The following is a 27,485-nucleotide window of genomic DNA, read 5'->3' as shown; positions in this document are numbered from 1 at the left end:
GGTCCGATATCCATCTCACTGTGCAATCAGTGGAGAGCAGCAGAATGGAAATTAATTTTCCTCTGTTACGAGAGTCAGACACCTTTGGAGGTCTATGGGAAAAGGGAAATAGAAGGTATCCTATCCTTGCAGCCATTTTTATGAAGGTTTCTTTAACTCTTCTCCACCTGTCAGGTGCTGCTTAAAATTACTGTGACAGACGATTATGTAAAGTCTTCTAGACTAAATGAAATGTTATCATTTCCTTCCACCACTCTCAGCCAGTGTCAGTGGGTTTTGGATTCTGTTTCAATTGCAAATTATAGAAACCAAAACATTTACAATACAATAGAYTGTTTGTCAGAACTTCATTGCAATCCAAAAATCTATGAGTAACCTCAGCTGTGGTATCCATTTGTACTTACCCTTGGGACAATGGATTAAGAAATGCTATTGCAGTATAATAAATATATAGTCTAAATGGGTTTCTATTTTGGAAAGCAAAAGTATCTTAAAAGGGTTTTTCTAAATGACCCCAGAACCTCAAACCAACACCACAAATCTGATTCATGTACTGCAGCCTGGGCAAACGTTCAGGAACTAAAGGGTTAGATTTGTAGGATGTCTGCACTTCAACTTCATCTGTTCTTTTTTTATTTTTTAACCTTATGGCATTTGGCCAATTTTAAAATTGAATTTTGCGACTAGCAAGTGTAAGAAAAATATAGAATTTCTTTGAATTTATTCTAGTACTATTTAAAGCAGTCAATTAATTTGTTGTTGCTAARTGGCCCACATTTGAAGCATGTTCTTCTTTGCTCAGTGACAGATGGAAGGTTATGTAAGACACTTGTCAGCACAACGTCAAAGACTCACTTCAACAAAACACACTCTAAAATGAAACACTTTAACGAACACGGAATTTGCAGGAATCCACATCTTGACTTTGTCTTTCACCAATTGCAATTTCCAATTTTTATTTTTAATTCTGAATAATTTTTTACTGATGCAAGTAATTCTTATACTGTGCCCTAGGAAACTAATAAAGTAGTCTCACATCTTTGATCTCAGTTTAGAAATATATGACCTACATATTAGGAAAAACTGCTTGTGCGTGTTCAATTCTCAGGTTTGATATCTATGGGCTTGGCCAGCAGCATTACTCCTGTTTCTTGAAAATGCCCCATTTAACTCAAAAAAAGAGGTGTTGAAAGGAATATGATCAGTAGAACAGTCCTGAAAGCCTCTCCATTTTTTTATGTGTGTGAAAAGAGCTTTCACTCCTATTAAACAGGCTTTGGAATGGCTCCTAAACTGACGGAGCAAAGAAATCCCAATGGTCTGCAAGCCTGATGACAACTCAGTTGCAAGGGTGGAGTCACAAGCCTGGAAGTATGAGCAGAAGCAGGATTATGAGCAGAAGATTTTGGGAACTCATGTCTTTCTTGGACAACACTTTCTGAAGCAGCAGGATATTCTAGCAGCTTTTATAGTCACCTGACTATTAAAGGTAACTTGGCTAATGACCACATTTCTGGAATAAGTGATCCATTAACAAGAAATACAGTAAAACATTATTTGGCTACCTATTAACTAACTACCTCTATTATTGTATTTTTATACAAACAATATATATATGTTTCATGTACATATACAAATGTTAAATGGAAAATAACAATCTACTTTTGTAATTAACTATTTTTCCATTAGAATCTTTAACATGAAATGAAACAAAACTGGAAAAACAAGAAAGGAACATGAGAAGYTTCATTTTTACTCATGCACATCATTAGAATCTGCAGGTTTACCTTCTTCATGTAGGTCAGGTTGAAATACCTCCAGACAGACTGACTGAATCAAGTTTTTACATTAGAAAGGACAGAAACAAAAGAGGATCTGATTTAAATGAACAGTTTAAATAAAGAGGATAAATAGGGAACCTTGTATATATTCTGCCCAGAACTTTTGTTAATTTAAAAGGCATACTACRGATAACGCAACTTTGGACAAGCCCTTGAAAAACACTGACTTACACTGCAATCGAAGATGTGCACGATTATAAAAATTTACAAAGTTTTAATTAATCTGTTAATCTAGATGTGTCAGGGTGTAAACCAATCTCTAAAAATTTTTCAGATGAGTCAATCCTAATGTGGCAGATTAAGATACACTTGCCTACTGGATACCACTTATATGCTATGCTGGCCAACATCCCATGCTGTTTGTTGTTTAGCACCAGCTTTGCCAGTTGCAGTGTTTATCACCCACAGAGCACACACAAATAGTTCGCTCTGCTCCAGGCTGGCATCAGCATTTACTGGCACCACACAGCCACGAAGCGCAAGTAGAGCATTAACTCCAGGGGAAGGTAAGACTGGGCAGTAATGGGAAGCTGAGGGAGGACGAGGGGTGATACCCCCTCAGTAAACCAGATTAGACCTAGAAGAGAAGCACATGCCCACAATTTGGATGCTAGCACCAGAGAGATTCCAGGTCTGATCCAGAACAGCATTTTCTGCAGTCTCTCTCTGTCTCCTGTAGTTGTACTGGCTACCATCTGTGAGCAAGAATGACTTTTTCCACAAAAGGAACATTTGGTTTATCTCATGGACATCGCTCATTTGCACCCATAATTCTGCCTGTGACCCACAATTCTGTCTATGGCTAGGTGCAAAACAAAGGTGATCTCAAAGTCTTTTGGATCATCCTGAAAAAGACTCATCTTTTCTTTTGCATGGGGTCATTTTTAACAAGTATTTAAATTATCTTCCCCTAACACACACACATTCATTTTCTCCATCTTCTCCATTCCTTTTTTTCTCCATATATGAAAAACAAAGGAGAGGTTGTACTCTGTTTTTGCCAGCAGCTGTAAGCCTGAACAGCAGGATACAGAGTTAGGAAGACCTGGCCTATCCAAAGACCGCTTCGGGATGATGGTAGGTGGCTCCCAGGGTGGATCAGCAGCAAGGGCACCTTTCACAGAGCTGCCTGAACGGTGTACGGAGCCTGCCAGACAGCTGGAAAAGCATCCTAGTAAACCTGCTAGGAAAACTTCACTTTGCAAAAAGATACAAACGTAGGTCAGATTAGTTAACTGAATTTCAATCCTACTTCTGGAGCAGCTGCTGCTCCTGCTATTTCACAGAATTATTTATTTTTAGAATTTTTTTTTGATTTGTTTTTCTTTTTTTAACTTTTTTTTTACTTTTTTTTTTTTACCGTTCCTTTAGTAGTATTACACCCTTCTCATCTTTAGCTTGAGTTCTGTCCTGCACATCTAAGAATGGAAGTGTCTCCCTGTCAACAAGTCATCCTTATTGCTTGTCTCTGACCTTTCATACACAGCAAATTAGACTAGAAAAAACATCCGCCTGGCATCAATATGTGACAGAGTGCCTAAAACATTTTACTTGACATCCATTGAGACGACCTGGACAGCTCATTCATTGCTTCATCATTTCTGAGTAATGCACTCACCCAAACACAAGCCAGTAAAACCCTTTCTGAAACTACGCTCTACTTACATGACAGTGATGTTCACACGATAGGYTGGAGAGCACAGGACTGTTTACTAGATAGGTTAGTAACTACAATCTATCAGTCTATATCTCCCGCCCCATGATCTGCCTCCCACTGGATGCCATAATTTTCAAAATCCTCACAAGTTCTTATAGTGTCACATTGCATATAGCATTAGAGCAATATTTTTCTGCCTCTTTTATAGTGGACTTCTCTGCTAAACTTGTTCTAGCCTACAGTCTGAGGATGGCCAGATCTGGTCCACTGCTAGGGAGTGAATTTCTACAGATAAACATGCTTTCTCTTCTGCTACAGTGAAGCTGGCAGCTCTAGCGCCTACYGAGCAAAGAGTACGAGCTTCATATATCTGGGAAACAGAAACCCTGAYACCGTACAGTGGCCCAGGAAGAAAGCTAAGAAATTTCAAAGTAATTTTTATTCATACCAAAGTTATTCTTGGAGGATTYTGTTTTACTTTGTAGAGTTCTTTGATTTCATTTTGTTCTCCTCAACACAATTGTGCCTAGACCCAAGGGCTTCCAAAGGAAGCTCTCCTAATAAAGTGGACAGTTTCTGAAGAAATCCAGCAGTTTAAAACTCCTGACTTCCTCAGTGTCACAAACGTGGCATCACACGCCGTAAGGCTCTTTTGTTGGAGGTGATCTATACATCTTGGTTGTTTCTTTCCACTTCTCCGCCAAATTCATGATATAATATGACCTTACTAAAGTGTGATGTGTTTCTCTCCTAATAGCCACACTTATGTGAGAATATAAAAGAAAAAAAAGAAATTTATTCACTTTAATTGTATTTGACATATTACTCATTAATTAAGATTCTTGTACGTATTTGAAGTATAAAAGAACATATAACCACAATTTTCATTGGCACAAACCTAGTATGATCACATGACTTCAACTCGCCTCAGATAAAAACTACAGGGATCATTTAAAATAGTATGGCAAGATTTACAGCATTTCACCTTGTATTTTCTTCATATCTATTTTTTCCTACATATGCCACATTATTTTCAAGCATTAAATAGCTTCATTGGATAYAGGCAATGAATAAGGAACAGGTACGTCATAAAATCAAAGTGTATGTATTCCAGAAGCTGCTTGTAAGATAACTGAGTTTCTTGGTTACTTCTTATATGTTTACTGGGTGACTGATCCAGAGTAAAAATAAACCACATGATACTTTGTAAGTGCAGTGATAAAAGTCCCACTGATTTCAGTAGGGCCAGAACTCCACCCAGAAGGATTACTTCCTTTGACCTAAATGTGCTTCGAATCAATCCCTAATAGCCTTTGAGAGGGAAATGATTTCTTTCATTTGGGATTAACTCATAGTATGCTCTATGATGTGATCAAATGTTGTTTTTTTCAATGTCCAATCACAAGATGATTAAATAATCTGTAAGTCCAAAACACCTCATTAATGTTTAWTAAAAGTTTGAAAAATTGTTTTAACAGTTATTTTTAAATATGAAATATACAATATTTTACTTCAGGACTGACTAATAATAGAGATGGCTTATAACTACTCCCTGTGCTCAAAATGCTTACGAACTACTGGAAGTGTATAGTGCCTCTTTGAGCAGGAAGAAGGACTCCAGAGGGTCTGTATTTGACCCTCTGTATGGATGTTGTAACAGCTGCTTGTTGAGGYGCTTCTGGTAAAGGTTCTTCAATTAGTACTGGTTAGACCAATGGTTAGACCACTAAGGAGCAGTCAAAAGCCAAGCTGTGAAATTAATGATGTCAAGGGTCAGGAGACAGATCTCACACTGAGACGCTGCATCCTGCACGGGTTCTGTATCAGCTGCAGTGGATGCAGCTGAACGGCAACACAGGCGCTTCAGAAAACAAGTGGCTCCTTAGCCATGCTGACAYTGTCATTATTATCCCTGTATGATCCTGTTTCAATTTAAAATTGCTTTCAGGTTGAGTAGAACTGGAGGAAACATGTACATGAAAATTGACTCAAATGCAGCAGAAAACTAAAGAATTTCCCCCTTTGGAAGGATGCATCTCTGATCAGGTTGCTGAGCAGAAGGAAAACAAATGCCAGTCCCCTATGCCTCTGGTTTGAGTTTTCCACCAGTGTGAAGATAACAGCTCTCTTGTGCTGCTCTGGGGCTCATCTGACCTTTGACAAGCTGACTCAGCTATTAACCTGACAAGGATAAATTCATCTTTTCTGCTTTTGCTACGTTTGCTTTCTAGAACCAGAGCAAGGAAAAGTGTGGGAGTGTGTGTGAGGGGTGGAGCAGTACTGCCTCTTGCAGCAGCAGCAGTATTGTTGGATCAGTCCAAGAAAATCTTACCCTGCTTTTCAAGGGTACTTTGGATCTTGAATTACAAAAGAAGAAAATCCTTCAGGGATTATACTAAAAAAAATATGAATGTGCCATTACTTGAGAGATTGGCTTTGGGGAGAAAACAGCTTCAGAAGTATCTTTCTATTCCTGCCCTCTTCCCCACTCACTGGTTTCCCAATATAAACAACTCCTTCCCTGTGTTAATACAATTGTTTATGGAGCCTTTCTGCAGACTAGATCACTGAAACAATCTTAATTAAAAAGAATCCTCTCCCCCAAATCCTCTCAAAGTTATTTTTCAGCCATACCATTTAATGGAAGGGTTCATGGGATGCTCTTTCAATCAACAGTAACAACCAAGGAGGCAGTAAACTTATGTTTGATGACCTAAAGCCAGATTTGTTTTTAAGTTGGCTCTGCTGTGAAGTCTATGTGACAACCTAACCAGCTATCCATACATCAAAGGTAATAAAAGCTGCTGACTGGGGACAAAAGACAAGCAAGGAGAATCTTGGATAATTCTCAGGCAAAAGCAAGGTGTGAGAAGGAACTGAAGAACAACAGGCAAATTTCTGAGACATTATAACACTGCTGAGAAAATAGACAAGTTTTTGGTCTCAAACACACTGCATACTCATGTGCCCAGAAGAGTATTGTGCAAGCCCTCTGGGAAAAATTCCCATAATCACAATTAATAACAGTTTCTCTGAGACACCCAAAAATGATTACAGGCCAAAAAAAGAAAACTCATCTGCAGAACTCCTTGAACACAGCAGTTGATTTCCTAATTTTAATTTCATTTTGTTCTCCCTGACACAATTGTGCCTAGACCCAAGGGCTTCCAAAGGAAGCTCTCCAAATAAAGTGGACAGTTTCTGAAGAAACCCAGCAGTTTAAAACTCCTGGCTTCCTCAGTGTCATCCAGTACTAGTTAGTATAGAAGTAGTTTTGAAAGACCCACTTCACATAACAACAAGTTTAAAAGCAGAAAACCTTCTTAGATTGCTTACCTCTTTTGCACTTTTAATTTTGGCCAAGAAAGTGTACAATTCCATCGTTTCAGCAAACAGAGCCCGACATACTGCTTGATAGTGGTTCGGTGCCTCTGATCGGGTTGGTAAATGGGCAGCACATAGCTAGAGAAAAAAACAAATATCAATATGAAAACAATGCCCCATTGATTTAATCAATGCTACAGAATGGGAAATAACATCAAAGGGAATGCAATAGCACATTTAGGGCACAGAAATCCAAGAGAGATATTTAAATTTTGGCAGAAATTGGAAAGTATTTCCTAATTCTTCTGCTACCCTTTATTTTACACATAGTTATTTCCATAAACAGTAGGGAGACTGGTTGACATTCAAAGGAATACTTCATGGAAAACTCTGAAAACCAAGACATCACCTTTTAATTAAAAAAGCACCTGAAATAATTGTCAAAGGGAAAAAAATACCCAATTTTGTAGTACTAAATTTGGGGGGGGTACATAATAATTAAACACATTTTAACACTGTAACTGTTGCTTACCTTTCCATGAATGTGGAAAAGACCAACTTATGAAATGATGGAAGGTGTAGCAAGCAAATAAGTTAAATGTAATAGTCAAGCTGAAACACCAGTTTAATATATTTCAGATGACACAAAGATTTCAAAAATCAGCAAGAGCTGTGAAATAACGCCAGCTTATTGCACTACTTCAGACATTCACAAACATTTCCAGACACAAGCACGGCTGATTTAAAGAAACACTGTATGACTAAGACAGATCTGTTCCTTCACACTAACTGCAAAACATGCCAAAAGTCTACTTAAATTGCTAACACTCATTCATAACTATTGTTATGGAGGATTCACAGGGTATTCATAAGTTTATGACATGGACACAGGCATCTTCCCTGAGACTGGGAGTCAGAGATTGTTTCTACCCTAGCAATGTCAATCAATCGCAAGTCCAATTCTCGAGTCAACCAAACTAATTTCCATGTGGCTCAATTTTGTATCTCTGAAATGGAATTTTACAAAAAATTACTTAGTGCTATACCTTGCCTTTCAGGTCCTGACCATAGAGTATTCCTAACATCATGACATCGGACACTCAAGCAAATCTGAGTTTTGCCTGAGTGATGACTGCAGTATGAATAAATAAATAAATAAACTTCCAGTCTTGCATTTAGGACAAAATATGCAGGGCCCATCTCCTGCAARGAAATCCTCTCTGAAGCCAGCCTTCGCATCACATTTCAGATAGAGAATCTGAACGGTATAAGCAACATCTAACTTTATGAACAGCACTATTTTACCAGACGAGCTCAGCAATGATGGAAATAGTTGTAATACCTTTTTTTTATACTTCTGCTACATCAAATCTATCACGTAAGCTTAAGTTCCTACAGGATTCTTCACAGAAATCCTGTCTGGAAATAATTAAAACCATAATGTCTCTAATTTGTTCATTCAGACCTGCTAAATCAAAAAAGTCCAACACATCAACTAGAACACTCATATTGTTATCATTCTAGCATATACATCAAAATAAAATCTTAACTTCGGCTTTAAAGTTTGCCTTGTTATTGTGGTTTTTACAGTGGCTCTTTACTACACAGCAAAAAACCCAAATCCAATCAAAATGTGAGGAAACGGGTGGCTACGTTCAGAAGACCTCCAGAACCAAAGCTTTTGAGACAAAAAGCCTCTTTAGGAGAAGAGCCTTTAGTTAGCTCACTGGCATTTTTGTCCAAGTCTCTCCCGTACTGCAGTGAACGTTGTGGTTACCGTGGGCCATGCTCCGTGTCAGGCTCTGGCTGCACATTCACGTTGCCTGAAACCTGATTCAATCCCCGCTGCCACCCAAGGGTGCGGTGCTGCAGCCCCGCTGCCTGCTCCACCGACGCGCTCGTGCTGCCACCAGGGTTTGTGCCACAGCTCAGATAGGACGGTTCATCTAGACAAAAACTAACTCAGTGAAGGAAGGGGGGAAGGAGATGCTGCTTCTTCGTGGCCTCGACCCAGGAGTAGTGGTGCGGGCAAAAAGGAGGGACGAGAACATGCCGCCAGAGCGGGGAGAGCGCAGGAAAGCGAGGAAGGGCACAACAGCTTCTTCTCACTGCAGTCACACTTACACTCGCTTGAGCTGGCTGACAAATCACTTTCTACAATCAAAACCCAACTGTTACATTTAATTTATTCTAATTAGTGTAAGAATACAGAGTTCAACRTTCAGATTTGGTCAACTTCTTTGACAAATTTCCACACGCGCGCTCTGCGCTCTTGCAATAACCTTCTCTAGTTAYTCCAACCATTTTTCTTGCGCCCTTTCCACTCTAGTTTGCTCAATCACATCAATTTAAAATTACCTTGCCCTGCCTTTTGTTCTCCCTTTGGCACATTTCTCTCTCACAAAGGCAGAATGACTCAGTTATAGAAGTGAAATTTAGCATCACTACCCTGACTTCCAGCCAGCACTATTTGTCCCTTCCCTTCAAAATAATGAAAAGAAACAAAACTAAGCGTAACTGCCCTACGCCGATTTTTTGGTGTAACTTTTAAAATCTAAAAGTGCTTTTGCTCTTTTTTGGAAAGTAATGCAGGTAACTTCATAAAACTGCCTTTGATTCATCACTTTCRAATTTTACACTGCTTTATGATGACAGTCACAATTTTTTCATACTCTTCAAATTTATTTCTGTGTATTCACGGTGACAAAGTCAACAGAATTTACTTATTTTTACTTTTTTAAAACAAATCATACCATTTCCTTCACAGGTAAAGGGAGAGAAAAAAAAGAGAGAGATGGCTGTCTAATRTGTGCTCTAGGGACAAGGCACACCACAAAGACAGAAGCTATTGAACATTTCTCTTGACTTAATGTCAGAGAAAACTCAGAATTACGCTACGCTTAAACTGACCAGATACTGAGTATGGCTGATTTGTGTTCTTTTCTCTCAGTAACTAATCATGTCCCTACCTGCCTCACCATGCTTTCAGTAAGTTACTTTGGGCAAATAACTACAGCATAGATACAAATGGTTTCACTCTACAATATGCCACTTGCACAAATAACARTAAGTATAGAAATAACAGCAAAAGCAGTTTCAAAAAGGTCCTAAAATGGTGCAAGTCTTAATAGTTGAGAATAAAATTTTATTACTATTTRGACTGTACACAGGTTTTTAAGAATGCCTTTTTTCTTTATTTAGAAGCATGTTAATTAGAGACAATTTGCATCAAACATTCAGAAAGTTAATGAAATGCAGCACTGGCAAGTTCAAGCAAGGAATGGATGTAATCTTAATTTTCTTATTGAACACAAAGTAAAGTAAAAAAAAAAGTCTGCTACTAAAACTAGTAGAAAAGTAACCACATAAATGTCAACTATTTGGTTTGTAAAATGTTAGAATGTAAATATTTAAAGAGGGCCAGTAGCTCCTACTAACTTTTATGTTCTGAAAAAWATCAACCTCCGAGAGATCTCATGTCATGAAGATGCATTAGATACAGAAAACCTTGTGGTTAACTTCAGTTAAGTGATTTAGCATAAATTTTTGGACTGGGGTAGATAAGCCTGAAGAAAAAGGAAAATGCAAATAAGACAGACTGAATATTTTTCCCTCATTACAGCTTATTGTACTTACATGCTGTTCAGAAAGCCTGGCAATCCATAACCTCTATATGAAAAAATAATGTAAAATCTGGAAAAGCAAGGCATATCAAGTATGAAACATCACTTCTACCTTGAGTTCAGGATAGTCATCCTTAAAAAAACTTTTTAAAGCTACATCTTTAATTTTATGTATGCTTTTAATAGTGTTTCAAAAACTATGTTACTGTAAAATAACACAAAAATCACACAGTCAGAATGTTTTACTAATCGAGGTACAAAAACACTGCCACTTCATGAAYACCTCCTCTTACCATGTCATAGCAGTCATGGTGCAAGAGGGATTTAAATCAGATCTTCAATTTTTCCAGCCATTCAGAGTTTATCAAGGAAAGGCAGTTTCTGCATGTGCTTTTTTCTGCCACTGGCCTTTTCATCCCTCATGATACAACTCAGRACTATCTTAAGAGGAACCAGCACTAACAGTGCCCAGAGCTTAGTACGAGGGCTGTTTGTTCCCTTTCCAGGAAGCCAGTCAAAAAGTATGGCTGAAAACAACTTAGGTAGTCTTTGCAAAATGGTAGAATTATCACAAATATTATCAACTACTGAAGTTTTAAATAACTTGATCTCTAAGCTATTCCACTGGTAATCATTGAGAAGATTTTTTTTACCCTTTTTTTTTTCACTGAGCCCATCCAAAAGCCAGCTTGACCCACAGCATTCAATCTTTGCTTAGATCACTAAGAAGATTAGAGACTGTTTCCAATCCACATTCAGGGTTCACACATGGGAAAAAAAAGGCATTATGTAAATACTGTAGCCTTGGCAGAGCCTTTCTCCAAATTCATTCCCAATTGACTAGGAAACAGAGCGCATCAAGCCAAACCAGTGTCAACAGAAATCACATTTAACAATTAGAAGAGATCAAACAATGCTTCTGGATCTCTTTGAATTCATTCCATCAAGGACTAAATAAAATCACAATAAATACTCACAATTGACTCACCTGCTGAAATTCAGCTAAGTTCTAGCTAAGTTCTGGAAAACCTTTTTTTTTTTTTTTCTTTTTTTTCCCCAGAATAAATACTGGAAAACTTGACCAAAACACCTAGCTTATTGGAGTTCAGATTTCAAAACTAAAAAAATTGTTTCCACTTATAATCATCTTGGGCAGAGTGCCTATATGAATGTGCCACAGAGAATAAAAGGATTGCTTCTTCCCATGGGATACAAAGGCAAGCTATTGATATTATGCAAAACATACTACCAGTCTGCAAATGCCAGGCTTGTTAAGTGTTGTTAAAGTCCTGGAGGATTAACATATCCTTAAAAGTCATACTTTTTTCTTAACCAATAAGAGTAAATTACTTTCAAACAACAGACCACTGAACATACAACCAGGCTGGTTTTCAGCCACAAGCCAGCCACTGTGGCACTGTAAAGAATGAAACTCAGCTTGACTCAGCTTTGACTTCTAAAGTCAGAGTGATTTTCTGAAAGACTTTATCTCCCTGTAGATAAGCCAGACCTTGTGATTAGGTGTTTTTATTATTATTATTATTATGCATGTGAACTTGAAGAAGCCATCTGCCTGACCAGCAAAAGCAAACAATCTCACCGAGACAATACTCGTGTATCTGTATAACTCAACCGAGCCTTTTGTTTAGCTTAGCCTTTATTATCCAGAATATCTGGTCACACTAAACTTAAGGGATGGACTGTTTGGAGGAATAAGATGCCTTTTTGCACAAGCTTGGGAGACATTTCTGTCTGCTAGGAGCACTCTTGTGCATAGTGCAAGGGAGCTGTGCACAACAYAGGTTTTGAGGAGCTTGCATGATATCTGGAACCAGCTCGCCTCCTTGCATATCTCAAGGAAAAGGTCATTTCTGTGCAAATTGTGTTGTTTGCCAACCTACCTTGTTATGTAACTGTTCCCTAGCAAGCTGGTGAGGCTTTCCCCTGGCTCCGGGAGGTCTYGGATTTGTTGTTTTGATCAGGTTTTTCATTGCTTTGAGGTGGACAAAAGAACTATGTAGTTCTTAACACCCTTAGGCACACAAGATCACAATTTCGCAGTTTAAATATTTTGCCCCACAAAATAGCATAACAAATACATTTTTACCTTACCAATTTTCTTTTCTAATAAGAAAAACCATATGCAGAAGCAAAGGTATTGCATTTGAAACTAACTGGTACAAATTAATGAAACCCTTCTAGGTTTCCTCTTTTCAGGACTGCAAGCAATAGAAGAAATGTAGCTGCTAAAATGGAACCCAGAGCTGTAAATGGGAATTAGATGACTTGAGGACTGACAACAGTGCTTTGGATTCTAGACCTTCAAAGAAGTGTCCAGTTGTCCATATCACAAAATCATCATCATTACCTACTCCCTGCTTGCTAACTCAGAAGAGTCCAAGGATGAAAGACCTTGAGCAAATTGCTTGCATATATGCTTAAGTGTCAAACAGATATTTGCACATGCTCTCCTGAATCAAAACTTAAGTCAGTGAGGAAATAAAATCAAAAGATTCATGTGTGCAGACTGTGCTTAGGAAAAGGCTGCGGTGCCTTTTCATACAGTGACACTGCTGTGCCATTTCACACACTGCACTTGTTTTTAGAGACAAGAGGCAAAACTCAAGCAAGTCACCATTTCTCACAAGTAAACTGGTGCACCGTAAAGAGCTCTCTTCAACTATTTTCTCCTAATCAGAATCTCTGTCCTGACACCATTTCTTCCAAGGACTCATTGTCCTGAGATGCTGAGCACTGTGACCCATTTTCTTTCTTAAAAATCTTACCTTTCATGGCTACACAGAAACAGTCTTGCCTGCTTTTCCGTAACATTAGACTGAATTTAAGCAATGATGAGAATCTTGATAAAACTTCAATAGACAGCAATTGCAAGGCTAACACTTCACTGAACTGTCTCATCTATTAACTTGAACCTTTTCCAACTCCAGAAACAAATTAAAGCTGAAGATGATTTTTATTCTGTTACATTTATATGATACTACCTGTAGGAAAAAAAAGCCTTACAAATATTCAACACTGCTACTGATGCTTTTGAAAGCATTTAAAACTTACATGGGAGTTAAGAAGGGGAAATCACACTACAGTATGTGTTACAGACATTTCAATTTTTAAGCCCAATAGTATATTTTTTGTGTTCTGCGGAACTTATCATTAATTTTTATCAGCTCTCTAGGTATAGAAGGAAGAGGACTTTGACTATCAAACACGGTCCTCAAATGGAGGTCTATGTTTTTGTGAGATGATGCTACTTCCAATGGGCATTTGGCAAGATTAATTTTTTCATGACTAATTTTGTGTGCTAGTACACACTTTCTGACAAAGCTGTGTTCATATAAATTCTCTTTTCTTCTTGGAAACTGCTTAGCTATTATTACATCTCAAATACATCCCCAGTATACAGCTGCTGCTGGAATGCCTGTTCATGTTTTGTTACAATGCCTTTAAGCAACGCCTCTGTACTAACAACAGTCTTCTTCCCAAAAGAGCTTGTTTCAAAAGAGCCAATTAAGTGAAAACCAAGCCTACATTCTTTCTCAGTTTCACCGAGAAACTGTGCTCCATCATTTCCTAACAGAATAATGGAGGAATTAATAATTATATAGACATAGTAAGCTGAATTTGCTAGCTCTTCTCTGAATAGTCAGTGGAACATCGACGGGATTATCCACAAGCAAGGGCCAAACCCAGCAAATTACTTTTTTCCAATTCTTTTATATTAAACGGCAAACCCTGCAAAAGGTAACTAAAACCACCAGTTAGCCTGTCAGCAGCCATCGTTTTCTAAAGCTTTCTGCTTCCCAGCAAGGCATCAGCTCTGCGTGCCCTCGGCAGCTCTCGCTCCCCGCGTGCCACGCGGCTGCCGCAGAGTGAAGGACGGCACGGAGGCACAGGGGCAGGAAAGCTAGCTCCAGAAGTGGAGTAGAGGTGTAGATGGGGAAACACGATAAAACTGGGTAATTAAAGGAGAAGGRGAGCGTCAGTATAAATTAACAGAGTTACCTGTACGGTTGTTTCACTAACAGCCCTTTCCGCCGTGGAACCGCCCTTTGCGTTATTTAATAACTTGGACCCAAACAACTGATAGCGAGGAGCTGCTACCCTGCCAAATGATTTTGTATGGTTGTCAGCAATGCTCCCCAGGCCCTCCTTAGGGTGCTTCCTTACTGGAACGACTTCGGCTGTGCAGGGGAGCAGAGCGCCGCGCTGGTTTGGCACAGGGAGGCTTTGTGGACGCAGCRGAGCGAGAGGAGCAGGGCCCCTCTCCTCCTTCTCCCCCTCTCCCACCTCTGCTTAGGAGCACACGAAGCAGCCGGGACAAACCGCAGAAAATAAAGAAATCTGCATATGGAGGAAAATAGAAAACAACTTTAYCAAAAGGGGACCGAAAATGGCCAAGGAGTCCCAAATCAGAACCTAAATATAGCTGATACATACAGAAGGGAAGGGGGAGAATAATGTTAATGAGAGGTAGTTTCTATATCCATTTTTAATAATTCCTATTAAACTCATTACTAAGCAGTTCAGGTGCTTGGAAACTTACTAAATGAGACAATATAATAATTTAATGCAGTTTTATTCATGAGCCACTTAAAAGCCAATTAAAATATATCAACTAAAATAAAAACATGCACTTTCCTTCGCAGCAATTTACAGTTCAAAAACAGAGCTTTAAAATGCATTTGTGTGGGTAGTTTGTTTATTTTTTATGTAAAGTGCTGAAACTTCTCTCAGCAGACATAATAATAGTTTGCTTTTATGTTCTGTCCTGAAGCATGACTTTTCATTCCTATCCAAAAAAACAGATTTCCAGCTGCATAACTAAACAAACTGCATTGCTAAACATAACAAGCTCTTAAACTTCACTCCCAACGAACAAATCTAGCAATAGCTAACCAGTCGCCTTTTGCTTTCATTACAGCTCTGCAGATGGAAACCTACTCATTCATGCGTGCTGCATTCTTATTTGTAGTACCTGTGTCAGGGAAATCAAGTCTTGAAACTCTGATTGCACTAAAGAGGCCTACAGAAAAATCAGGGCTAAGAAAAAAATAAAGTATGCTTAAAATTTTTTTATTAAAATTTATAACCATAGAATCCACATTGCAATTGTATTATAAAACCAAAACAGCTACAAAAATGTTAACACGTGAAACATTTGTGACTAAGATAAATATGAATCAAATTATTTGACTGACAATTTATTGCATCTCTATWAAAAATAAAATAATTCTGACTCAAACACATATCCTTGTTTATTCAAGCAGAACAGATACCTAACATGCCAGAACCTAAAAAGTGGTGTTTTCTCCTCAATTCTCCGTGCTTCAGGAGGGGAGAGCTTCYATATCCATCCGCTCCATTCACACTCTATTCCTGGAGATTGTCTCTAAATAYGGTAATTGCTAGAAATTGAATTATCTGGACCGAGCGGGTTTGACATACGCCCTGCRCATAGGTGGGATTAACCACCTGCAGGGAGCGCAGATGGCGTGCATCCCGCCCCGCCGGCACGGGAGGCGCGGGCAGGACGGCGCTGCGGCTTGCCTTCGGCTCCGCACCGCTCTGGCTAACAGCAGCAGCGGGAACAACCCCCCCCATGCACACACACGCTCCGATAAGCGCTCAGAGCCGCTTCCCACCTCCCGAACGGTGCCGAGTCCCTGCGCGCGGCAGGGCCCGTAGCCGCTGTAAGGGCTGTACCACAGCACCTGCTTCGCGGACCCCGTTGCGCGTATTCCCTCATTCTCATGAAACTCAGAGCTACCAACAAACTTTGGATTTAGGCCGTGGCTATCCAAGTCATTTACAAAGCTATGGCGTATTTTTTTCCATCGTATCCCTGCATTGTTGGTCCATTTGCACTTCCATTTGCTAGAAAGATTTCAGTGTCCATACGAAACTGTGGAACAGACAGTTGTAGTGATTTATTATACATCTTGCAGCAACTRGCATTTTTCCCCAAAATCTTAGGTCCCAAAGTGTCAGGAATAGATACAAATTTATTACTTCCTGTGGAGAGTATAAATACAACCCAAAGGGTAATCTCTTGCTTCAACCTGAAAATATATTAATTTTAACATCATGACTCTCGGGGAAGAGGAATGACTCTCTAACTGTTTTGGATGAACAATGTAAAACTGACCACAAGGTAAGAGCCTAAAGATAGAGAGTGAGAGATCCTTTCCCACCAAAAATCTGAATTCAAAAACACTTCTGCGTCTTCCTATGGTTTGGCACTTCTTCCTAAGAGCTGGCTTGCTTGCTTCTAAGCATGTCAGTTGTAGAAGGAAGCAAAGCCACGCACCTTGGCCAATCTGTGATTGCAACAACAAGGAAAGTTTGTTACGTTTTTCAAAAGAGCTACTTGCACTTTGAAATGCTGAGCATGCTTTTCAAAATGAAATTCTTTTGCATACTCATAAAAACAAATTCACTGGAAAAGAGAAACATAATCTRAAGTATTTGATAAGTCTTCCCAGCTCTTACTACTTTGTTTTTAATTCAGATGAAATATTTTTGCACATTGTTTCAACCACATGAAAATCAGTCTCACCATTCTTATCTGAGGAGGAGCCTTGTAGAACCAAGCATGTTTTACAGTAAAAGGAGTATGTCCTCGATAGAGAAAACAGTGGGGAAAAAAAAGAAAGTATCTGCAGAAAGAAACAGCTAGCAACACCTCTTCATCAAAATCTGAAGGAAAAAAGAGAAAATGGGGAGAGACTAATCACCCTCCCTTAGCAAACCACTGTATGAGTGCTTCTTTTTTAAACAGAGCTTTTAAAATAATTAAACTATTTTGTGCCAAGTATTCCACAGACCTGCCCCATAGATAATTATTTACCAGTTCTCAGTTACATATCATGAAAGATGTATCTCTGCAAGTGAGGTAGGAACTCCCAGCTCAATTTTTCAAGTTCAAAGCCTGTTTTAAAACGACCAGCATTTACAGAGGCATCTACCGCGTGTCCACTGAAACAGATGCCTTTTCATGACAGATTTACCAATGCCTTCCAAAGTAGACATACAAAAAGGAATTAACTCTCTGAAAGGTAATTAATACTGTAGTGACCTCAACCAGTGGCGAGTAAGGTTATCGCGCAGGCGATCACTGCAGAGCACTCTCCTGCGTATAGTCAAAGACCAATTGTTACTGTTCGGTAACTCTTCTGTATCGGCATTTTTCATGACAAAGTCACTTGTGAGGGCTCAAACTCCAGGGCAGTTACTTCTAAAACAAGTAAGACTTAAGAACAAAGTGCAGGCAACTAGAAACGCAAATACCTTAATCTATTTCAAACATTGCTACCTTAAGCTAGATGAAAGCTGGTTAACGTCAGCTTCATACAGAAGGGCTTGATTGCAATGCACAGAGGGACAAATCCAAGACATCAGCAAAACATCTAAACTGGAATTTGTTGATAGCTCTGAACTCAATTTAGGATGTACTGTCCTATCTCCCAAAAGCTTAGTGTAAAGCTGACGAGCATTGAAGTTTTTCCTAGCAGCCAAGATAGCTGAAAATATCCTTCTCCTGTCAGAAAGCCCCAAATTAATTGGCTCTAAAGGACCTCTCACATCGGTATCACTGAGTATACATTAGGATCCCACAGCAGAGAAGGCTTGAAATGCAAAGGAGAAGGAGGCAGGGAAAGAGGGGCAATGCAAGCTGTGCGTGACAGCAATGAATTGCTGCCGAGAAGCCATTATGCTTGCAGCATCTTCATTAAAAGGCTTAAATAGCTGCCAAATTAACCTCAAGAGAGATTATCTTTACCTGTCAAAGTGGTAATGAAAGTTATTAATCATTTCATTGCAGTAGGCACGCAAGACAACAGAGATTGGTGGGGGATGGCCTAGTTTTCTCACCTCAGCACTTTGCTCCCTGGTAGGAGATGCCAAACGTCTTGAGAATCATTTTTACAGCAGAAAGTGTCCCGGACCCTATAGAGACACCTGCCCAGTTTTAACAGAGTGCTTGACCCCAGAGTCTGCCTGGAAGGGCAGACCTGTGCCATGTCTTCTGCTTGCACCTGCATGGGGAGAACATCTCAAAGGAGGGCAGGYGAGCTCCCATCTCCCTCGCTCCTGCTCTAGCTGCTCAGGACAAAAAGTGGGCTCAGGTAGCACCAAAGAAAAAGCGTCAAACAAAGAAAAACTCACACTGCGTTCATCTCTAACTATTTCATGGTTGGTTTGATTTTTTCCTAAGGTTTCCCATAACTGATAGAATTTGTAAGTGGAGCTCCTTAGCCTGAAATAGAAGAAGTAGAAGTAAGTCTTCAAGTACTAGAAGCTCTGGCACTTTTCCTCTGAACCAGACACCACCATGACCAAGTGCTTTTGGCAACCGGCAGACAGAATCTCTTTTCTGGAAAATCCGAGGCTGAGAGCTCTGGCTCTGAACACATGAAACACCAWTTCCAAGACAACAAATTGCAATAAACACTTGCTCACTTTCAAATGTGGAAAGACATCACATTTTTAAAAAAGAACACAGTGTTTAAATTGAAAGCAAAGCAGACCACATGTTGACCTCCAATTACACTGCCCAAAATGAAAAACCAGGACATCTGTTTAAGACACCAAATGACATCACTTTAATTAATGAAACCTGTCTGTCAACATAATTCACTTAAATTACTTGTCACGTTCAAAGCAGCTTTAAAATTTCATTAAAGAGATTTACACAAACTGTCCCCCAAACTGTCCCCTAGCCTCTTGGATCAAGCTAAGGTGCAGGAATACCTTCACTTTCTATATAGGTTTTTAAAAAATTAAATGCAAACACAAGGGCAAAATTACTCACTGAATATTTTTATTTCCAAACTTGTGTTGCCTGGAAAATGTATTTCTTATTTATTATCTTTGAGCCATCAAAAATATTTCTACTGTGACAAGATTCCTCAGGCCAGACATGAAAAGACTTAATAAATCATGCTGACTAATACTCTCCTCAACTTGTTAATACTGCACACTACCACAGAAGTCAAAGTTTAAAAAACATTTTTTTTCCCCCTCAGTGCTGCCACGTTTCAAATATCACCTTACAATCTCTTGATTTTAAATAGTGGATTGAGGGCAGGAATATTTTACATCTACCTGTGTAAGTATGTGTATAGATGGGGGCTTGGTACACACAGGATGATACAGTGGATTGATCAACATGAATTGATTAGTAGAGATCAGCTCACAAAGAGATTTGATTTTTGCCTCTTTAGAAAAAAGGCAGCCTAAAACCCCACCTAAAGCAAGTGTAGGTCTTAGTGCTCACCTCAAGGAATATAAGAATGCAAAAAAGAAAAGCAAAAATAAGTGCTCATTAAGACTTTCTTGTCCGAACTCCAGGTTTGCTTTGTCCTAAGAGAGACGGATAAAAAAAAAATCATAAATCTCTCCTTTGACTTGAATCACTTGAAGGATCTTGCTCTTCTTTGCCATCATGAACTCAAAAACAGCAACAAATTCCTATTTTTTCTAGTGTTTAAAATCTGCTTACTATCCTCTTTGTCAGAGAAGTAAATACAGAAATAACAATAAAACAAAGGTTTTCATTCTTTCCTCAGGGTAAAGGGAGGGGGGGGGTCCAGTTTTCATCCCAGCAGGCTTCTCAAAGTAGGCTTATCGTTGCCTTCTGTACAGGCTCTAAACAAAGCCAACCCAGAGCCGCGTAGGACGTGTGGCCTCTGCGCGCAGCTGGCCTCCCTTCGCGCGATCCCTTAGCTCTCTGCCCTTGCCAAGCCCTCAGCTAAAGCTTCTTTACATGACTTAGTCTGGGAGCCTAAACAGCCAGGAGCYGTGGCTGCTACTAAGCCCTGCCAGCTCTCTTTGCCTCCTCGCACAAAACCCCCGAATCCCCCTGTGCCCACTGTGGGAATACATACGCCCCCATGTTTATATAAATTATATAAATATAATTTATTACRAAGCTCAGTACATCACTGGACCAGGTTGCCCAGAGAGGTTGTGGAGTCTCCTTCTCYGGAGATATTCAAGGCCTGCTTGGATGCAACCCTGTCTAACAYGCTCTAGGTGACCCTGCTTGAGCAAGGGGGTTGGACTAGATGATYTCCAGAGGCTCCTTCCAATCTCAACCATTCTGTGACTCTGTGATCAAAATGTTCAAGTAATTTTCCATAACTACACATAAGAGACTCATCTGCCCAGAGATACAATCTTTTAAAGGGTACATATGCCCCAAGCAATGAGATAAAGCAAAACTAAAGGTACCTGAGGTGTGCATTAAAGTCATCCCCCAGAAAACACTTTGCCCTTGTATTATTTTCCATTGTATTATTTTTATTAAAGACATCTATAAATCAATCAATTTAAGATATACTCAGGGCCCTGCATCTGGGGACAATACAGTCTTTGGAAAGCTAACCCTTAAGACTGCTTCTGTTACAAAAGTATTTAAGTATGTTGCAACTGTGCTCTTTAAACAAAAATCTACYGTAAAATCTCTTTTAATGAGAAATGCAAAATGTTCCCTGTCTTCACCAATCTTTGYAATAAATATGGTATTCTAACATTAAAATCCAAATTTTCAGGGGACAGCACCATCTAATACGCACTATTTACCTCTTTGTATCAAATAGCCTTATCTCACTTAAATATTTTTCTAAAACACAGCATGCAACAGTAGACTAAGTGAAGACRAGCAGAAAATAATATCACAGTAATACAGTAATCAGGAGCATATTAAAAAAGTCACCTAGATAAAACAGACAGAGAGATTATTATTTTGGAAAATTAGCACTTTTAAATTAATTCAAACAACTTTCTTCCAAATGCTGCATTTCTTTCAATTCTATTATGAGCACTGAAACAAATGTACCAAAACGAACTTTGCCTCAAGCCTGAGGCACGCTTTTGAATAATTCAAAGGCAAGAAGATCACAGTGGCTTAATTAAAGGGCCTTCTCTCAGTTTCTTGACTTTTCCCATGTTGTTGTTTTAGTACAATATGCCTCTATAAGGAATTTAATAATTTTGTAGCATCTCACCACCTTCATTTTCCTTGGGAATGCAATTATATCCTCCTCAAAGTGATTCAAAACTAATAATACGGACAACTGAAATACCCATAGAAATACCCATAGTTTGTAACAACAAGACAAATTTCTTAGCATCCTCAGATAAGGATTTGAGCGCTGGTAAGAACTGGGAAAGGCAGAGTTTCCACAGCTGCTTTTCTTCTTGACCTCTGTCTCGAGTGCTCCCATCCTTAGAGTACTGCAGCTACAAGGACACTCACATTGCCCATTTCAGACAGGAGCTATACAYGCACACCTTAAAACTGCAGAAACAAGGTAATCTACAGTTTCGAGTACGGTCCGTGAGCACAGCTACCAGGAACTTTCTGCATGTAACTCTCTATCAGAGAGGAAATCCTGTACAGCAATTTTGCATGTCACTTAATTTAYTTGCCTACCACAGAATGTATCACATATATAGTGTAAATACTAMAAACAGTACTGATAAGGTACATGGCATATTCCCTATGGGATGCTGGCATTGCATGAACTTCAAAGAGCACTTGTGCCCTACAGATATGATAGCAGATGGCATGTGAATCTGTATAAAACTGACCTACATTTTCTAAAGTACTGAAATGAGTCAGTATCGCTAAAAAGCTAGCTATACTGCCACATATATCCAAACCCACAAAGTCTTCACGAGTGGAAACTAGATTCTGACAAGACAAACCTTTGCCAAACGCAGCAATGAGACCAGCTGCTGTCCTGGCCAATTTTCCTGATCAGATCTCCTGCCTTTATGGGGCTGAGTGGGAACTGGAAAAATCCATCGTGGCTTTTTGTGCACCTCCGGGGTTCAACACCTGGAGAGAGGAGGCACCTACAAGTTGAAGAGAAGCTCGCTGGCAGCTCAGTCCAGCCTTGGACAGATCTGTCAGCGTTGCTTGGCCGCATGCCAGAGTCAAGCTTTAGTGCAGCAAAGATATGGGTCACGTTGTAATTAACAGCATAACAGCAGCTTTTTTTTTTTTTTTTTTGCTTTGTTATGGGTCACTACAGTGCTACTGTATTAACTGACCGACTAAAACTCTGATTTACACAGTCATTAGTTCAAATTTCAAATTAATCCAATCAAAGAGAAATGCAGCCTGTGAAAGTTAACTCTCATTGATCTATTTCACAGGATAACATAGGTTCTTTGATAATTCAGAGTAAACCTCATATTCAGATGTGCTATTTCTAACAGACTGCATTACACATTTTACCATTTGTATTTTTAAAGAGAAGTAGAGCTCTGTCATGAGAAATATGAGAAATTCTACATTTTACCACTATGGGATAATATTACCACCCAAAAATGCTTCCACCTCCACTAAAAATTCGAACTTTATTTGTACCCACATAAAAAATATTTTGTAATAATTATGGCATAAAATAGATAGGAAAAAGTGTATGCCCTGCTATGCTTCTTTTAGATGTATAAAGGCCACACAAAAATGTCATGAGTATTCTAACCAACCCATATATAAAAATGATCTGAACACCCAATCTGTATTTCTTGTTTTTGTTGCACGACTCCTTGGATTCCTCAGACTATTTTAGACTTTAGACAGGTTATACCAGTATARTTATGTGAGTTATGGGTACAGGTTTTTTTTAACTAATGTAGATGCATTGTTATAAGCCATAAAGGGAGGTGAGGAGGCAAAAATCATCATAGAAAAGGTGATTTGTTTTTGTCTCACAGCCTGGATTGACATACCAACCTACCTGAGACTACACTGATGSAAGGGATGTTTTCCACTGTTCTGTATGAAAATAATTAAAGTAAAATAAAAAAACAGAAAACCCCAGACCATTGTTTTTTATTGGAAGGACCAAAGCCATTAGTAGAGCTTCTCCCAAGTGCATTTCATATAATATGGATCTAAGCAAAACCAGAATAAACTCTGAAAATAAAAGTTGTACACAGTAAAAAATTACTTCYTCTTCTACTTAGCTTTCACTTGCAGAGTTCTCAGTTATCACAAATCTACTTGTTCTACAGCTGTTCATAAGGCCCTCCATATCAACACCATATTTTATCACTAATAATTCTATTTWAAAAAGACAACTTTTGGATATTGCCTTTGTATTATGGAGACTCAGACACGTAGAGAGAGACTTCTGCATATTTTATTTTCAGCTCCTTGGGCCTGCATATTACCAAAGCTTCAAAACACTGACTCCTTTCATGACTCAGTCCACAGCAGAGCTTACTCAGGCAGTCCTTCCAYTGCGTCCGCACAAATGCTTGTGGAGTCACACAGCAAAACACATTATGGAACTTATGGATTAAAAAGTAAYGTTTTGTGGTGCTTTGACTAAATAAAGGTGGCATGGATCCCACCGCGAGTGACAGCAAAGACAAAAGAAACATGCTGTATTTGAATGAATAGCCAGTACGCAGAAGGCTTGGGCAAGAGAAGAACAGCAGGTTTGTTGCACTTCTAAGACAACTCTGAGCTAGCTCAAAGAATGGTGAAGGATACAAAAATACCTGCGTGTAGTTCTTATTTTGTCTACATCCATAGATTCCTTTGCTAACCCAATCTGAGTGATTGTTTTTCTGGGACCTTCACAAGGTTTGTGTGCCTGTCTGAAGACACAGGGCAGTAGACACGAAAAGGTGCACGCTTAAGCAGCATGCTTCGGGAGAGAGAAGCCCAGGAGGGAACGTTTTTAAGCCACAGAGTGTAAGAAATGAACACTGGTCTTTGGGACTTCACACAGCTGGAATCAGAAGTCCCAYTGCTGCGATGCAGCGCAGAGAGAGAATGCATAGCACCAAAAGGAGCCCCTTGCTCAGGTCAACCTTGTGCAGGTCCAACGTCAGAGGCCCAAGCTCCCGGAGGGGATCCAGCTGGGGGAGCTCCCTCACACCAGTATGAACACATGGGAGTGTGTTCACAAAATCATTTTGGGAAGTCTTCATGTTTCTTTCTAGCTTCTAGTTCCTGAACTGTTAAACTGCAAACAAGAGTAGCCAAAGAGGAGAACCCTCCAACAAACTTAGAGAAATGAAAACTAGACATTGGCACTTTCAGAGACCCAAACAGTTGGAATAGGAGGTTCCCCAAGGCTAAAAAGGGTTTCAGACAGAAGGTCTGTACACATAATGAAGTTCCAGAGACAGAAGATTCTTAATTTGCTATCAGACCACAAATCAAGCTCAAGYATCATGATCAGAAAAGTGGAGGACTGCAACCCACTGCAATTTCAGCTTTTCTCCCCAACAACATGTGAAGAGATACACTGCCTTTTTCTAAAACCAGATCCACCAAAATAAAGACTGTATACAACACCGGAGTGCACTAAGAACGACTTAGGGAAACAAACTGATCACCTGCTATCCTTATTGAGTGCAACATTTTCACAAATGCCCAATGTTTTTGTATTCCTTTCTAATAAAAAAATGAGCTGACAACATTTAGGGCATTAGTTACCATCTCAGTAATCTGCCAAATTCTTCAACAGCTTCTGACACAGTTACATGGTACATTGCAGAYAGAAGTTGCTTGTTTTGAAAGGAAGGGTAAATGCTATTTTGCAGGCTCATAAAAGCCAATTCAGCCTTAAACAGAATTGCGTTTACAGAAAACTACATCTTACTAATTTTAACCTCACGAACTAAGCGAAATTATAGRCCTTTGAATTCTAGTAAAATGAACTCCTTAACCATCTTTCACAAATAAATATCTAGATTTTCAATTCCTTCCAGCTGAATGAAGTTAGTCATATATTGAACTACTAAAAGATCAGTGGCCTAAATTTGCAACTTTCTTAGAGACCATGTCAATGCCTAAAGAATGATTAAAATATCTGATACATGTCTGACAATCATTTATTCTTCCTCTTTGCTTAGGAGGAAAGTACAAATTCAAATATCTGCTAATCAAACTGTTAAAAGCTATAATGTTATTTACATTTGTTACAGTGAAATAACGCAATACTGCACATGCTGCTCTGAAAATACTAATTTTCATACAAATTAAAAGGTCAGCATGGAGATTTCCTAATTTATCAACATAACTTACGAAGCAGCAATTGTATGATAGCTAATTTTTGGTCATAATTAACTGTGGTCATTATTGCATTACACAAAAGCAATCATGTAGGTAATGCCCGAGAACTGCTCAGAGGCCACTGAGCTACCTGCCACATGCCTGTATTTGTCTCTGGGACAAGAAGGTACAGCTCGGCTGTAGGTAAGCTGCTTCTTAGAGCCAAGTTTTGTTAAGGTTCAGACTGATAGGGGAACATAACATCTTCGCTCAGGAAGACCACTGACTACTTAGATATCTATGAGGTCTGCAGTTCAGAAAAAGGAAGTTTAGCAGAGGCAGTATCAAAGTCTCTGGCCAGAATAGGGGTTAGTGTCATAACTTGCAGATATTATTGACAAAATGCTTCTGTTCTGCAGAAGACCTAAGCTAAGGGCTGGTAGTGGCAGCAGCCATTTGGCTATGATGATGTTCCAAATTGGAAGAAATGACAGGGCTRGAGCGAGGGCCACACAGTTCAGCCCAGAAAATACCATGACAGAGTAAAACCTGACATTAAAGGGGCTAATAAGGGCTATGTTGCTTTATTTGTATCTGGGACCAGAAGAAGCTGCTGACCTAGAATRAAGGATAATATTAGAATTGGGTTTAGGGTCGGCTTTTGGGTCAGCAGATGTTGAAGAACTGTGGCTTAGAAAGAGTCTCTAGGTCAACATGAAAAGGGCTGGCTTAAACCATCAGACTGCAAAGATCTGTCAGATTACGTCAGAGATAATTTTAAGATTAGGAGTGGAATTGGGTTTGAGCATTCTCTGGAAGAGGCTGATAAACTGTATCACCTCGTTTCAGTATCAGGGAGGGCCATATGCAGTGATAAAGGTACCACATGATAGGACTCTACACACCCTTAGCAAGCCAAACACTTCCTGGGATGCCAGACCTACCGTGCATAAATTCTCTGCTGACCCAAGACTTACCAGGCGGTAACATGTGCTGTAAACCTGATACTTTCCAGCATCATTTCTGTCCCTGCACATGTGCATAGTAGGTCTGGCATTCCCAAGATGTTCAGATTTCCTGTACTATATGTGTATAGGTACCACCTCTCTTTTGCATGCATACTGTGGAAGATGAGGCAGGGAAGCAAATAAGGAAAACATCTCTCTGAAAACATCCAACCCTTACTGTCTCTATTTCTCTCTTTATTTGCACTGACCCTGCCATGTCTGAAATACAGTCTATAGAAGTTAAGCATCTGGTAAACAACACTTCCGCTCTTTATAGATGTACTYTTAAAACAGTGGATAAAATCTGTGTAGCAGGTTGGCCCTGCCAAAGAGAGCAAAGGCCAAATTAGACACRTATACGGAGCAGCAGCACAAAAGCTTGTCTGTGTCTTCTCTGAATAGGAGTTCTGGCAGCGCTGATCTTGGCAGAATTGATATCCACCACATTACTCAGAATTTTCCAAGGGATTCCAAGGAGTCAGAGTTTAGAGCTGACCTTGCCCACTTTGTGTTGCAGTAAAATCTGACAAGGATCTTATCTATGCTTATGTTTTAATCACAAAGTAGGCTCATCCAGATTAGCAATCCATGGTGAAAAACTCAGTCTTAGTGCAGACAGGCCTTGGACACAACAATGAAACTCTTACGGAGAACTATGATACATTTAATCACATTTCAAGGACGAAACCATGTCCATACTAGAGACTATACCATAAAAAAAACTTAAAAATCAATGGGAGTAGTATATAACCCATCTCTACCATTTTTCAAGCTTGCAATTTAGGAAATGCAGGATAGGCAAGAATTCRAGTTGCTCAATTCAATAAGCAAACCTGCTTCAGCATTCACTACAAGCTGCAGAGGAGAAAGCTTCACAGTGAGTCTTGCCAAGGGAATTACAATAATCAAGCCTTATGGTCACAAGACCACACACAACAGTTGTGAAACAGTCATTGGGTAAATAAGGGTGTAACCTGCAATATAATTTAC

The 27,485-nt window shown here is 39.3% G+C and overlaps 1 protein-coding gene across 1 annotated transcript in view; it reads right to left on the bottom strand.

Annotated features, from left to right (window-relative positions):
- SPIRE1 (spire type actin nucleation factor 1) overlaps positions 1–27,485 on the bottom strand; it is a 129,285-nt gene that overhangs the window by 42,688 nt on the left and 59,112 nt on the right. The window contains exon 4 of the mRNA XM_085322500.1: positions 6,835–6,960. Coding sequence (XP_085178626.1) covers positions 6,835–6,960 — 126 coding nt within the window. The remainder of the gene's footprint in view (positions 1–6,834; positions 6,961–27,485) is intronic.

Source organism: Rhea americana, unplaced genomic scaffold (genome assembly GCF_003343005.1).
Source record: "Rhea americana isolate MKP2758 unplaced genomic scaffold, rheAme1 scaffold_78, whole genome shotgun sequence".
Taxonomy (NCBI): domain Eukaryota; kingdom Metazoa; phylum Chordata; class Aves; order Rheiformes; family Rheidae; genus Rhea; species Rhea americana.
This window is presented reverse-complemented; position numbering and strand designations above follow the sequence as displayed.